This window comes from Leptopilina boulardi, unplaced genomic scaffold (genome assembly GCF_019393585.1).
Source record: "Leptopilina boulardi isolate dan_hultmark-lab unplaced genomic scaffold, ZJU_Lbou_2.1 LbouV2_202, whole genome shotgun sequence".
Classification (NCBI taxonomy): domain Eukaryota; kingdom Metazoa; phylum Arthropoda; class Insecta; order Hymenoptera; family Figitidae; genus Leptopilina; species Leptopilina boulardi.
This window is the reverse complement of record NW_026137755.1, coordinates 1,059,006-1,072,522: the sequence shown is the minus strand read 5'-3', so window position 1 is coordinate 1,072,522 and position 13,517 is coordinate 1,059,006. Positions and strand designations below refer to the sequence as shown.

At 34.3% G+C, this 13,517-nt stretch overlaps 1 protein-coding gene across 4 annotated transcripts in view; it reads left to right on the top strand.

Annotated features, from left to right (window-relative positions):
• Window positions 1-13,258, top strand: part of LOC127278418 (dachshund homolog 2) — a 188,963-nt gene extending 175,705 nt beyond the window's left edge. For 3 of the 4 annotated variants that reach the window (XM_051300146.1, XM_051300145.1, XM_051300147.1), the window contains 4 exons: window positions 1,660-1,806; window positions 2,299-2,589; window positions 9,039-9,125; window positions 10,474-13,258. In XM_051300146.1, the coding sequence (XP_051156103.1) occupies window positions 1,660-1,806; window positions 2,299-2,589; window positions 9,039-9,125; window positions 10,474-10,526 (578 nt within the window). In that variant the 3' untranslated portion in view covers window positions 10,527-13,258. The remainder of the gene's footprint in view (window positions 1-1,659; window positions 1,807-2,298; window positions 2,590-9,038; window positions 9,126-10,473) is intronic. The other variant, XM_051300148.1, reaches the window with a different exon arrangement.
• The last annotated feature ends 259 nt before the right edge of the window (window positions 13,259-13,517 follow it).

Below are 13,517 nucleotides of genomic sequence, written 5' to 3'. Positions count from 1 at the left end.
CCTTCTACATTTTTTTTTGTCCTGGCTCTTATTTCATAACTGACCGCGAATTCTTTTCTTCTTCTGTTATTTCTTTCCCCTTTCACATATATATAATATCTTGACCCATTTTGTTCCTAATGATAATTGACAATTTGCTTCTGGTTATAGTGTTACAAAATCTTTTGTACACTCTAAATTTTAATCACTAGAAAATTCTGATCAGTTTCTTAATATTATAGGAATCAGTGAAAAGAATTTTATTGATCGTAGAAATGATAGTAATTGACAACTCTGCTCAACTTAGTCATATATTTAAATAAATTATTGAAAATTTGGAATATATATGAATTTGAGAAGTGGGAGGATCGCCATATCAAGTGTTTGTTAAATTATATTTGAGAGAGCGAAGGTGGAAGTTCGTCGATCGAGTTTTTGTCGATGGGCAATTCTTTGTCAGTTCGCGTGTATCCTTTAGTATGCAACGTATGCAGTCGGTTGTTACCGAAGGAGTGGTTTTGCCGAGCGGCCAATGGCGAGTGCTCGGGCTAATTCTAGGGTGCCGCCACCGCGCCATCTTTGCATCATAATGTTGCGTTCGCGGCCCCCCTTCGTGCCACCCCTCCCGCCATTCGTCGTATATCCCTACCCTCCCCTTTTACCTTTACTGTGTAGTGCCGCGCTGACGGGACTCCTTATACTTTGAGAGTAAAAGAGAGCAAACGAAAAGGTAAAAGAAAAAAAAAAATGCACTCGGAATCAAACGTATTTATAAAAAAACTGGAATTCATTGAGAGAGGCACAATGGCCGGACGCGTCAGTTTGTACAATGATGGAAAATAATTAAACTGAGCAAAAGAAGAGTGGATCAAAAGGGCCGACTGTGGTGGGGGGAGGAGACGTTAGCCAATCAAACCGATCGTGGTATGCATAAGAAAAGAGGTATCTGTATGCACATATGTCACACATAGAGAGTGTATATGCATATAGTGTGCAACGATCAACTCGGCTGAATTCAGTGAACGGTTCAAGTGATTGAGAGACTGGGAAGGAGGCAAAGAGATGGTTATAGAGACAGGCAGAATAGGCAGGAGGGATGCGAGACACTAAAGTGAAACGGCGGACAATGCACACGCCCCCGCTCCATATCGACGTATTGTTATATACTGGATTGCATCGCTACGCAGACCTTGCTGGCGCTTCGATGCAGAAGCTCAATCGTTCACAATAGAGTCATTTCCAATATGTCTAATAGCATTCAGAAACACATCAGAATAAATCAGAGGAACTTGATCTAGCTCAATGACTAGAAAATTACTTCATAATTATATCCTTCACCACAACCTTATCCAACAAGAATAATAAGCTTTAAAAATCAAAATTAAAGAATTTTCTAAACAATCAAAAATTGTATTCTATAATGATTTAACGGATTCTTTAAACTATACCTGTGGTGATTGGTGCGAAACCCCCTGTGGTAAAATGATACGCAGACTAAAGATAATTCCACTGGACCTTGGTCTCGCCAGGGTTCCGCCACCTGGGGACCATGACAGTCCTCTGATACTAATTCTGCGGCACGTGCCACACGTCCATCTTAATTGAAAACAAATTTTTACCTAAGAAATAACATTTTAAAAACTTTTTTTATTAAAATCATATGTCTTTTCTGTTTTTCAGTGGCGTACCAAAAGCGGCTAAAGAAGGAACGGAGAGCAAGAAGACGACTTCAAGATCAATTGGACCTTGAGGTAAAGAGGCGCACACAATTAGAAGATGCACTCAAGGCCACCGGTGCCACAACAGAACAAGTCAGGTCCATTACCGGTGAGTTAAAAAAAACTCCCTTTTATAACTTTTTAGTTTCTATATCTCAATCTTGAAATACATTATAATTAATTCATCATTCCAATGCAAACAGTCTCGACACCGAACAGAATACGATTCCTTACTTATCGACCCTTTTGCTCCTCAATGAAATCTTAGTCTTCTATATATTTAGTTGTTTGGTATTATACATAACGTCTTGTTTAAATGCCTTAAATTCCAAACTGCGTTCGGTTCTTCGTTTCAACTCGAAGTATATCCGACAGAAACACCCCACTCCATCCCTGCCTGTCACTACCAAAACTCAAACATGAAACCCTTTAAGTGAAATCTCTTATTCTGATATAACGTTTCATGCCTCCTTGCCATTTTCCCAGTTGCTGCTGATTAACCCTGTCAGTCTCAGTGTAAGAGAGAAAGAGAGAGAAACGATATTAATTTCAAATCAAAACGAATTAAATATAAAAAAAATCCCAATTATTTGTTTTTCAGAAAACGTTAAAACAGAAACACGAACGAGTGTAGAACAATCGGAGGAGAATTCGATACATTCACAATCGCAACAGTCGAATAATCAACAGCCAAGTTCACAAACGCCCGTTAAACAACAATCACAGCAACAACAACAACAGCAGCAGCAACAACAGAAACAACAACAAAATCAACAATATCGAGAGGCTCAAGTTTCTCGTCCACCTCAACAACCGCCAACACCGGAGAAACCAGGCTGGGGATACAGTGGACTGGATCTCATTAGCAACCAATTCTGGCAAAATTATCAAGGTCAGTATATTTATCTCTTTTTTTTCCATCGTCCTTTTTTTTTTTAATTTTGTATGAGACTCTTTCTCTCTCCGATGCAGAGGTTTCGTATATACAATCCTAGGAGATAATCGGATTCGCGTATTAGAACCCACTCAATTTTTCAGATCTTCCAATCGAGTTGGCTCGATCCCAGTTTTATCGAAAAATCAACCAAGTTCGTAATAGCCCCTCTAACATTCTCGTTATGAAGCACGAGTACATTCTCTAATGTATATATATATGTATGTTGAAACTGCATACCCGAATCTTTCTACGGGAGCAATCGCGACGAGCGGTAATAACGATCCTTGCGAACAGGGAAAGGAGAGAGATAGAGAGAGAGAGGGAATGTCTGTTTGACGAGGTAGGAGAGAAGGGTCCCAAGAGCCAGCACACCGGCATCGTGATGCGGAATCCATTTGCAATAAACAACCAAGATTTAGTCAGGGGTTAGGGGGGAATTGCGGGGGGCTAACTTCGTCCAAGGTAGGTACTTATACGTCCCTGCTAGAGGGGAGGGACCTCTGAGCCAACGCGTCTTCCAGCCATGCATTCTATACGAGAAGTGATTTTCTTGCTCGAATTTTACAAGATTCAAATAGTTTTTGAAAAAAAAGATTTCATTTTGAAAGTGAAAAATATATTTCCCACTAATTTTTGTTGCACAAATGTTTTTTTTACACTGAGAAAAAAGGTTTGAGCTGACAACCAAATATTTCATTCAATATATGTGCAACTAAAATTTTTTGGTTGACACAACTAAACTTTAGTTGACAACAACCAGAGTTTGTTTTAGACGACTAAATAAGAAAATGAAAAAGAATTTGGTGGTCATCAACTTTGGTTGATGTCAACTAAAGTTTAGTTGTGTCAACCAAAAAATGATAGTTGCACATATATTAAATGAAATATTTGGTTGTCAGCTCAAACCTTTTTTCTCAGTGTAGATTTCTAAAAAGTTAGGTAAAATTTTTTCAGTTCGATATCAAAAAGAATAGTTTATAGGGGGGGGGGGGAATATATTCATGTGCCTGAAGTGAAGTGGTTCGAGAGAGTAAGATATCTTGCAGTTTATCCAATCTACCCGACAGGTCGCATGCTCTATATTTCAGACTTGATAAAAATTCGAAGAGCACTGTAGGTAATGCAAAGCTTATGTATATATATCTATATCCATCTCTCTTTCTCTCTTGGGCGAGTACAAGGAAGAAATCGTAATTTCCCCGGCGGCCACCGTAGTTCTCGGTGGCGTTACCTGTCTTTCCTCAACAACCCCCTTCTCCTTCCTCTTATATGATTCCTCTACGTCCAACCATCCACCCTGAGTGAGTACGACGAAGCACTTCACCACGCTTTAATATTCAGACTATATGCAATAATTTCGCAGCGACCATAACCTCGTCCCTCGCGGCCCCTACCTTCTTCTCTCTTCTTCTTCCTGCACGAGAGGTAGTTGCGCCTTTCGTGCCGACGAGAGAGAAAGAGAGAGAGAGAGAGAGAGGGATAAATGATCCAAACCCTGAGACAAAGAAAGAGAAAAGATCGTCTTCACTTGCACATACCTTTATATACTTTATATTCGACGTGGCAGCCACCTCGCGACCGCAATCATTCTAAATCGCCAGGCGGGCTTCATATTTGATGGGCGGAGTTTCTTAAAGTACATTGAAATTAAAAATTTTTGCAAAAACTTTTCTTACGAATAAATAGTGTCAATAATTTTATTTTGACATATATGTGATGGAGAATACCTTAGGCAAACAATTTTAGATTATGTTTAGTTATAGTTTTACATTTGTCTTTAATTAATAAAAAATTGAAAAATTCAAATCAGTATTGAATATTTTGGATGTAATGAAAATTTAAACAGTGGTTTGTATTAAGAATTAATCTTTATGTATTTTCAATTTGAATTTAATAGTCCGCCTTTTGTAATAATTCATCTCTCACCTAAGTTGTAACAGTTTTTCCGCAAGAGCGCGAGTATCGCTTAACATAACCTAAAATTTGTTGCCTCTATGGTCACGGCCTTTTCTTGTGGTGCGTCACATATTTTTTATTCTAAAACTTATAACAATGTAAATTATTCTTTAATTATAATATTTATTATATTACTCGTTATTAATTAATTTCGGTATTTTTAATTGGATAAAACTTAAATGAGAATTGTCCTTTAATATTAATCAGATTTCAGAGATTATATATATTGTAGAGAGTGTTCTATCCATCTAGTGTTAATAAATTCACTCCATTATATTGATTCTCTAAAATAGAAAATTTCATGAACGATCAGAGTGCAATGAACAGTCAACAATAGATAATTTCATGTATACTCAATTTATGAAAATCAATAATTAAATTCAAAAATCTTTCTCATCACCAAAAAAAATAGAAAACTTAGTGTTTAAATTTGAATTTTAATATTAGAGTAATTGTTATTATCATTTTACACAACTTTTCAATTAATTTTTCTCAAAAAAAGAAACTAATAAAAAAAAATTCGGAACTTCACTGCAAAAATACTCTCTAAATTTACGCCTACTTTTTACAGTGGCATTAACTTTTAAGGATAAAAAAAAAACCAAAGTATATTGTTCATAAAAAATAAAATTGCGCAGTTTTGTTGAATTATTCAAACTATTTGGTTAATTCAACGAAACGTGCGATATAAGTAACGATTTTGTGCGTTATGTAAGGAATGATTATTACGCGTAAGAGAATAACTTAGCAAGAGTGATAAAGTGTAACGCGTGAGTACTGGCAATATAAACTCATACTGAGGAAGCGGCAACCCGGACGGGGGGTAAGGGATGAGGGGGGGTGGAATACATCCCCTGCATCGTGCATACGACCGTCGGGAATATATCTGCGAGACACGACGAGGTTTTCCGGTGAACGAGCTACCTTGGCTAGAAGTTCTATTTATACCCAATGATGGCATAAGGGGGATGAAGGTATATAGCCCCTCTTTTCAAGAAGGGATCGTGTAATCATTACAAGGTGTGATTTCGTCAACAAATTTTCTGTCCCTAAAAAATATGATTAAAAAAAAAATTCATAAAAGAGTAACAAAATTTAAGAATTATTAACACAAATACAGATTTTTCTCTTCTATATATGATTTTTTTCTATATTTTCATTTCGAATAAATTCTTTTTTGTTTCTCAAAAGTTATCTTCGATAGAGTTTTCATCCAACATTGTCCATAACCATTTACATTGTGAACGAAAAAAGAAATCGGGTCTCGAGAGATAAAAAGCTATTCCCACCTCCCGGAGGCACGATTTTTACAATAGACGGGGGGGATAAAAAAAAAAAAGAATGTTCTGAGTGAGAGAAAAATATATAACGTTTATAGAAAGAAGGAGGATCGTCGCCTACGGAAATTTGAAATTATATTAAGATAGGGATTTGAAAGCGAGAGGGCACGCGGTGTTCTTTTTGCTTTTTGTGTCTCTGTACTTTTTTTTTCTTCTTCTTTTTATTCTCGATTCATACAATTTCACGGTTGGGTTGATGCACGAGCGCGCTCGCGCCCCGTTGCCACTTCACTGTTTTACATAAAGATCAGAGCATTAAAAACGCACGTTAGACGAAATCAACCCTCAGGTGTACACGTTTTGCAAATATCTCCGCACTTTAAAAAAAAACTTGATCCCTTCTTGGGAGCAATTACTCCCAATCTTCGATATGATTTATTTTAAATTGCTTTTTTCTTTTGAGAGCAGAAAAAATTATATCCTTCAATCTTATTTACCTTATCTTATTATTCCTTTCTATCTATGATTTTTGGATAAAAATCGTTGAATTACAGTAAAATTCAAAATGCTTTTTGCTGGTTTTTTTCTTATTCTTTTTTTTTTAGAACAACAAGAAGCACGTTATACCCTTTTCGCGATGCATTGTAGCCAAGTTAATTATCTGATAAATGCAGAGTCATTGCTCTTTTCTGAGTCGAAGGTATTCTGTCGACAGACAAAAAAATGAAGCTGAATTCAGCATCATCTACCCACAATACGAACCGTTTAGTTCTCAAAGTCTTGTTCGAAGCGTTCCGAAATTGTTTTCATTGTCTGCTCGATTTGTCAAGGTGTGTAAGACGGTAGCGAAACTATTAGTCTTGATCCTCTTTGACGAGCGTGCGTTCCTACATATATAAACTTGCACTTCAATTCACAAAGAAGCGAAACAAAACTTTTTTTTTTACCACTAATTTGGAATGCATCATTTTCAAGAAACGTGATTTCACTTTCAAAAATCGAAAAATTCTTTTTTATTTACTTGATATAATTGTTTTTTTTTTTCGATTCAAGTCAGAATCGATTCATGAAAGGAGAAAATAATCTCAGTATCTCTAAACGTTTCATTGTGCGGATGTGATTATTTTCTCTTTTCAGATGAGACAAAGCAAAATAACATATCTTGAAGCAGTTAAATTGTCATTTGGATATCAAAGGGACGAAACACCCGGCGCGTGGATAAGGGCGCGAAAGGTAATTTGGCTCAGTGAAACGCAAACATTGCGACAAGCGTACGAGCTTAGCTGACGAACTCACGATTCACACCCACGTACCCACGAAACAGCCCTCAGCTATTGTTGCTCAAAGCATAATGGAATCTCGGTCCCGTCTAGTTACGCTACAGCCGTTTCTCTCCAAGCTCTGCCAGTTAACCAAGGCTTAATGGCCTCGCAATTGGATTTTACCATTGGTCTTTGCCTAAGGAGGCACCATTTCACGCTTCTCGATCCGATCTCTCTCTCTCTCTCTCTCTCTCTCTTCACCCTTCCCTTCCTTCTTCTTTCATCGTTCCTCGCTAATCACCTTCATCTTGCTCCCTACTTCTCGGCAGATTTTACCATTTCAATATTATTATATAAAGACCAAAATCTTGATCTATTTTTAGAAATTCACATGCTCAATGAGTTTTTGAATATATTAAAATAAAAAAAAGAGTGACAATTTCGGCGTTAACGGTACATTTTAGGTTTATTTTATACCTGTGGAATTCAGGCAGAATTATTATTTTTTGACTTTGACTATTTTTACCTTTTTTATTCAAGATTAAGTAGTAAAAGTCAGATTCAGTCAGACGGATAATTGAAATTTTTTTTAAAAAATTACATTTTACACAATTCTTGTAATTGCAAAACCTCAAAATTCTTGTTCATTTCAGTATCAGTAGTACAAGTGTTTTTATGTCAGACTTTCCTTTTTTTAAATTTTATGTCACACAATTGAACAAATTTGTTATCAGTAGTAAAATCAGTTTCAGGTCTGACCAAACTTTTCACAATATTCTTGTTATTTTTAGTTTAGTAGTGAAAGTCAGTAACAGTCAGACAGATGATAATTTTAATATTAGTAGTAATATTCAGTTCTATAGTCATATTTCAATTTTTTTAATTTGAATTTCAGTAGTAAAAATCAGTAGCAGTCAGACGGTTTCATTATTATTCTTTTAGTATCAGTAGAAAATATCGGTTTTAGTCAGACAGGACTTTCTTAACAAATCTTGTTCATTTGGTAGTAAATAGTATAAAAAAATCAGTTTTAGCCATAGTCAAAACCTCGAATTCTTGTATATTTTAGTATCAGTAGTGAAGGTATTTTTAAGTCAGACTTTTCAGTTTTTAAAAAATTTAATTTAATTACAAAAATTTGGTATAAGTAGTAAACGTCAGTTTTGGTCAAATGATAAACTTTTTACAAAAAAATTCTTGTAGTCTCTTTAGTAGTAAAAGTCAGTTTCAGTCAGACCGATAATTGATATTTTGATCTTAGTAGTAACTGTTCTAGTTTCAATTTTTGTAAATTTCAGTAGTAAAAATCAGTTGCAGTCAGACGGGTTCATAATTATTCTTTTAGTATCAGTAGTAAAAATCAGTTTTAGTCAGACAAAACCTTTAAATTAAATTTTTTTGCAAGTTTCGTAATCCTAGTCCTTCTGTTATTACGTAATACTTGAATTGTTGAAATTCGCCATCGAGGGTTGAAACTTTCTTAGTATTAAAGAGTTTAAATGATTTCATCTCTCAGCCATCAGTACATTAATGTGACTAGGACGGTTATAATCCACGTAGTCGCGAACAAGCTCACTAAGCGAAAAGGGGTCCTTAAATGAATTAACCATTGAGCTTGGAGTAAGCAGGAAGATTGGATATTTTGTTAATCATGAGGTAATATTCCACGAAAAAGGGGTTTGGAAATTTAAAGGAATAAAGAGTCTTAATAATTTTGTTATTTCTGTTTACTTTAAAAAGTCCATTCCGCACAATATTTATAATAAACCAATATTGACCAAAATAAAATTCTTAACCTCTCTAGAAATCTTTATAGAGGAATTTAAGTATATTTTATCCAATAACCTTGATAATGATAATTTCACAAACAATATTCCTTAAAAGTTTTGTCTTTTTTTTGTCCCAGAATCGATGCCACCAGACTTCGAATTGGAGAGAAAGACACGTCAGCATCAGACCTCCGAAAGGGACCAGGTCAAGTCTCCTCTTCAAGGTGCGTCGATCGAAACTTTGTCTAGTATCTATTGTCATTAATGATTAAACGATTTCAACGTCTATAAAAATAATTGAATGTGTGTGTGTGTGTGAAAGTTTTCTCGAAAAAAAATAATGGGTGGTTTGGGAGAAAGTCTCGAAAATGCCATCCAAGTAGAAACTTGGCGTCTGCAGTCATTTTCGTGTGTATATGTATATGTGTTGCCAGTTTCTTACGATCGCGAATAAACTTCGATCTTTAATTAGAAACTCAGCAGAGGGAGAGAATTGAGGGTCTGGTTGCGCCTGGTGGGTTTCTTGTAGCGGCGTCAGCGGCACTAGCTACTATCGGCAGATTTCGAAACTTGGTCCGCTCTAGAAACTTGCAAACGAGAAGAAGAGGCGGTCAAACTTTTCTTGGCAAAAAGCTATTGAGGACGCGCGCGACTTAAACGGTTGCCGTCAAGACGCGCTGCATGTAAATAATTGTTTCCCTCGCGAATTAATTTCTTCTCAACTTTTTTTTTTTTTTTTTTTTTTTTTATTAAATAATCTTTCTTTCTTCAATTAGTTTTTTTTCGCTTGACGCCGCATTTTGCCACTGCAAAAAAGGTATCCTCTTTATTTTACTTTATGGAGGCGCGAAAATCACTGAAATCCTATTATTTTTTTTTGGGAAATTTTCAATTTATTAAAATCAGCACTTTTTTTTGCAGTTTATAATTTAATTTTTCAATTTCTTTTTCGTTACATTTATACATTGTGGCAAATTAAATAAAATAAACTAATAAAATTTCAATTTGTGCTAAATCACCGGGGAGATATTATCAATATAAATTGAATGGATCCTTTAGAAGAAATTGAGCAGAGAAACCGGATTTTAGAGTTTGCAACATGAGTTGCAGAGGGAGGGGGGAGGAAATGAGGGATAGTGAATGAAGGGATTATTGGTGTAATCTTTTTCAATCATAAGCGACAGTTCGATAAAAAGTCGAAAGGCGGCGAAGCACTCAAAGACCGTAGAGAGAGAGAGAGAAAGAGAGAAAGAGAGCGAAACGGAATGACTCGACTGGCCCCCGATTTACGAGGTCTCTTTCTACTTTGCTTTTTTGATGATAGCCACCCTCTTCTTTCTTCGCACTCTCGTGACTCTCTTATCGTTTTTTTTTTTTCTTCTTCTTTTTTCCCTTATGTCTTTCTCTCACTCGTGCCGCTAACCTAGCCAGCGGTAATTAGTGAGCGGCGTCTTTTCTGAATAAACGAACGACCCCCACCTTTGATCATGATCCCCACTTCTTTTACTTACATTTTTTTCATTATTTATCATTAAATCAAAAAAAAAAACAACAATTTCGTCTCTGTTACAGATTCCCGTGCGGGTTACTACAAAAATTCAGTTCTCTTTACAAGTGCAACCTAGAAAAAAATGGAGGACGAGCGATAAAGAATCGCGAATTACCGGAAATTCGACATCGATGCCGAGTGACTCGACCAAAGGATCCCTGCTTTTTTTTGGGGGAGGGATGAAAATAAAGCCAGAGAAATTCCTTATTCTCACTCAAGATGACTGAGCAAAAAAATAAAATGAAGATTTGTTTCTATCAGTGATATAAATAGTTCGTGCAACTAAGGAAATAAGAACTGTAAAAACAAAACGAAAAAAGGAACAAATTATAGACTTCCAGTGGTGAAGCGATTACTCTCGTCGTATAAAACATGAGAGAGAAAGAGAGATAGAGAGAGGTGTCTTTCGTGTTGCATTCATGAGAGTAAAAATAAAGAAGCAATGAAATCGTGCATTAAAAGGCCTGCGCTTGAAAAGTTGCAGGTCGTGACTCAAGAGAGAGACAGAACATAGAAATCTCAACTCGTGCGTCAAGAAATCATTTTAAAAAAAAGTGAAAATTGGCATCATAATGAAACACTTCTATTACACACTTCAAAAAATGTAGAATCATTAAAGTGCAGTGAATTTATAAGTCGCATTTAATAAAAAAAAAAAAACATATCAACGGCGCACATAAATAAAAATTCATCGCGATTCCTTTTTTCATACTTGGTTGTTAGCTTTAGATGCAAAAAAAAAAAAAAAACTAAAACTCAACGCTTGGAAAGCGTTTGATCACGTGGCCATAGGTAAAGTAAATGACAAAAGAAAAGGGACTTGTCATATTTTCTTTGCCTCTTTTCCCACAAAATATCGACTTTCGTAATCGTACTATATATTATAAATAAATCTATACATACGCGTTAAAAATAGAGAAAAAAAAAGAAAGCGAGATAGATATAAAATAAAGGAAAAGAGGCGAAGCGATAATAAAAAAGAGATATTTATAAAGACTGTTTGAGAGTGCGTGCGATGCGTGCATGTGTTCCTAGAGAGACATACCTATCCCATATTGAGCGATAACTAGTTAATTATTAATTTTAAGAGAACGACGATCCGTTATGTGTCTTCATCTCTTTTTATTGCTAACGAACGTTACAGGGAATAAACAATTTTTAGTTGCTACTTGAAAAACAATAATAAAATTTTAGCAAAAACTTGACTAGGTTAAGAAACAAAAATAGACTGATTAGAGACTTTAAATACATTTTTCAAGAGATGAAAAATTAATCTATTATCTTAGTTTCAAAATAATGGATAATTTATAAAAAAAATATTTGACAATTCGAAACTTATTTCACATGCGTTAGAATCATAAGTTGTTTAATATACTTACATTGAAAAAAAATTTATTTGATTCAAATAATCGATTTATTTGGACCAAAAAAATATTTAATAATTTTCGGAAAAATTAACAGCGCTTATTTTTATTACCATTAATTATTAATACATAATAAATATTAATATTAATTATTAAATATTAATGTCTTTTTATATATTAAAATACTTGTCATTACTGTCTTTTCACTCTAGTGACAAATTGTCAATAAAATTACTAGAGTTACTTTATTACCATTTTTAATATAAACAGTTTTTTTACTCACAATTTTTTCGCAAACATCCTGTAGCGTTCGTTTTGGAGATATTATATCGATGCGAGGAGACGATTCGATCTTCCTGAAAAAAAAAAAAATAAATAAAGCTTTTTGTATAGTAGCATCCAAAGTAAATGGTCTCCTCGTAAGATAACGTGAACGTCGTTCGAAAATCGCGATTCTCGAAAAATTGTATTATAGAAACGACAGAAGACTTTTAGCTTCTCGAAACCTAACACTTTATTTATATATATAAATATATATATATATATATATAACAAAACTTAGTTATTTACCAAGTGACTAAGTCTAATTACATGTGCGTGTGTCTCGCGTTATATATATAAATATATATATATTATGTACGATTGCCTCGTGGTGAAATATTTTCGTGTCTCGAAAAAAAAATAAATCAAAACTAATGCAAAAGTTTTGGTTATAGAAAAAATAAAAAAAAAAAAAGAAAAAAATGAATGCGAGATTTTCCACGAAAAATATTATTTAGTCGGAGGCGCTTGCATATGTAAGATCCGTGTACAAAGTCTTTTACCCGTAAGTTTTTTGTGTTGTAAAGTTCACATAATCATAGTGTCTAGGTACTGGCTAAGTCTATTACAAGAAGTTAACCGTAGAGTCAAGAATTTAACCACCGATAGCTGATCCGTATTTGCCATCATCACACATGTAAAACACACATATACACACATAAAAAAAAATACAGCAACACGCCTATAAACCACAAAACTACGGAGTATATCGTACTATTTTCCACGCATATGGCAAGATCAATCGCCAAAAAAAAAAAATATAAGAAAGAGGGAAAGGAAACGTAAATTGTTTAATCGATTTTCGTTTCTTTTTCACGATACCGCGCAATTTTTTTTTTTTTAGGGACTCAAAAAAGAAAAATAAGATTCGAATCGCAATTTTTTACGTTATTGGCGGAGATGGATCGAAGAAAGAAGATTTTTAAAAAACAAATAATAGTGATATGTAAAATCACTTAAAAAGTCCATGAAAAAAAAAAATGAAATAGTCACTTTCTTTGGTTCATGAAAAAAAAATCGTGATTTTTGTGATTGGATAACTTGTACGAGATAGTATCGAGACACAAAGTGTACTCATGTAATTCAGCATTACTACCTATAATTAAATAGTTGTTATTGTAAATCTCTTGTGTATTATTACCAAATTCCCTTCCCTGAATATTTTTCATATACAATTTTTATATTATTATTATTTTTATTATTTCATTTTGAAATTTAGAAACAAAATTCTATAAAAAGGCTACATTTTAAATTAGAGATACAAATTTTTGTTATATCTTTTTTTAGATGAATTTGAAAATCTTAAAAAAAAATGTTCAGCATTTTATTTTCTTAACAGAACAAAAGATAAAGGATCAGAGACGCAAAACTATGGGACAAAG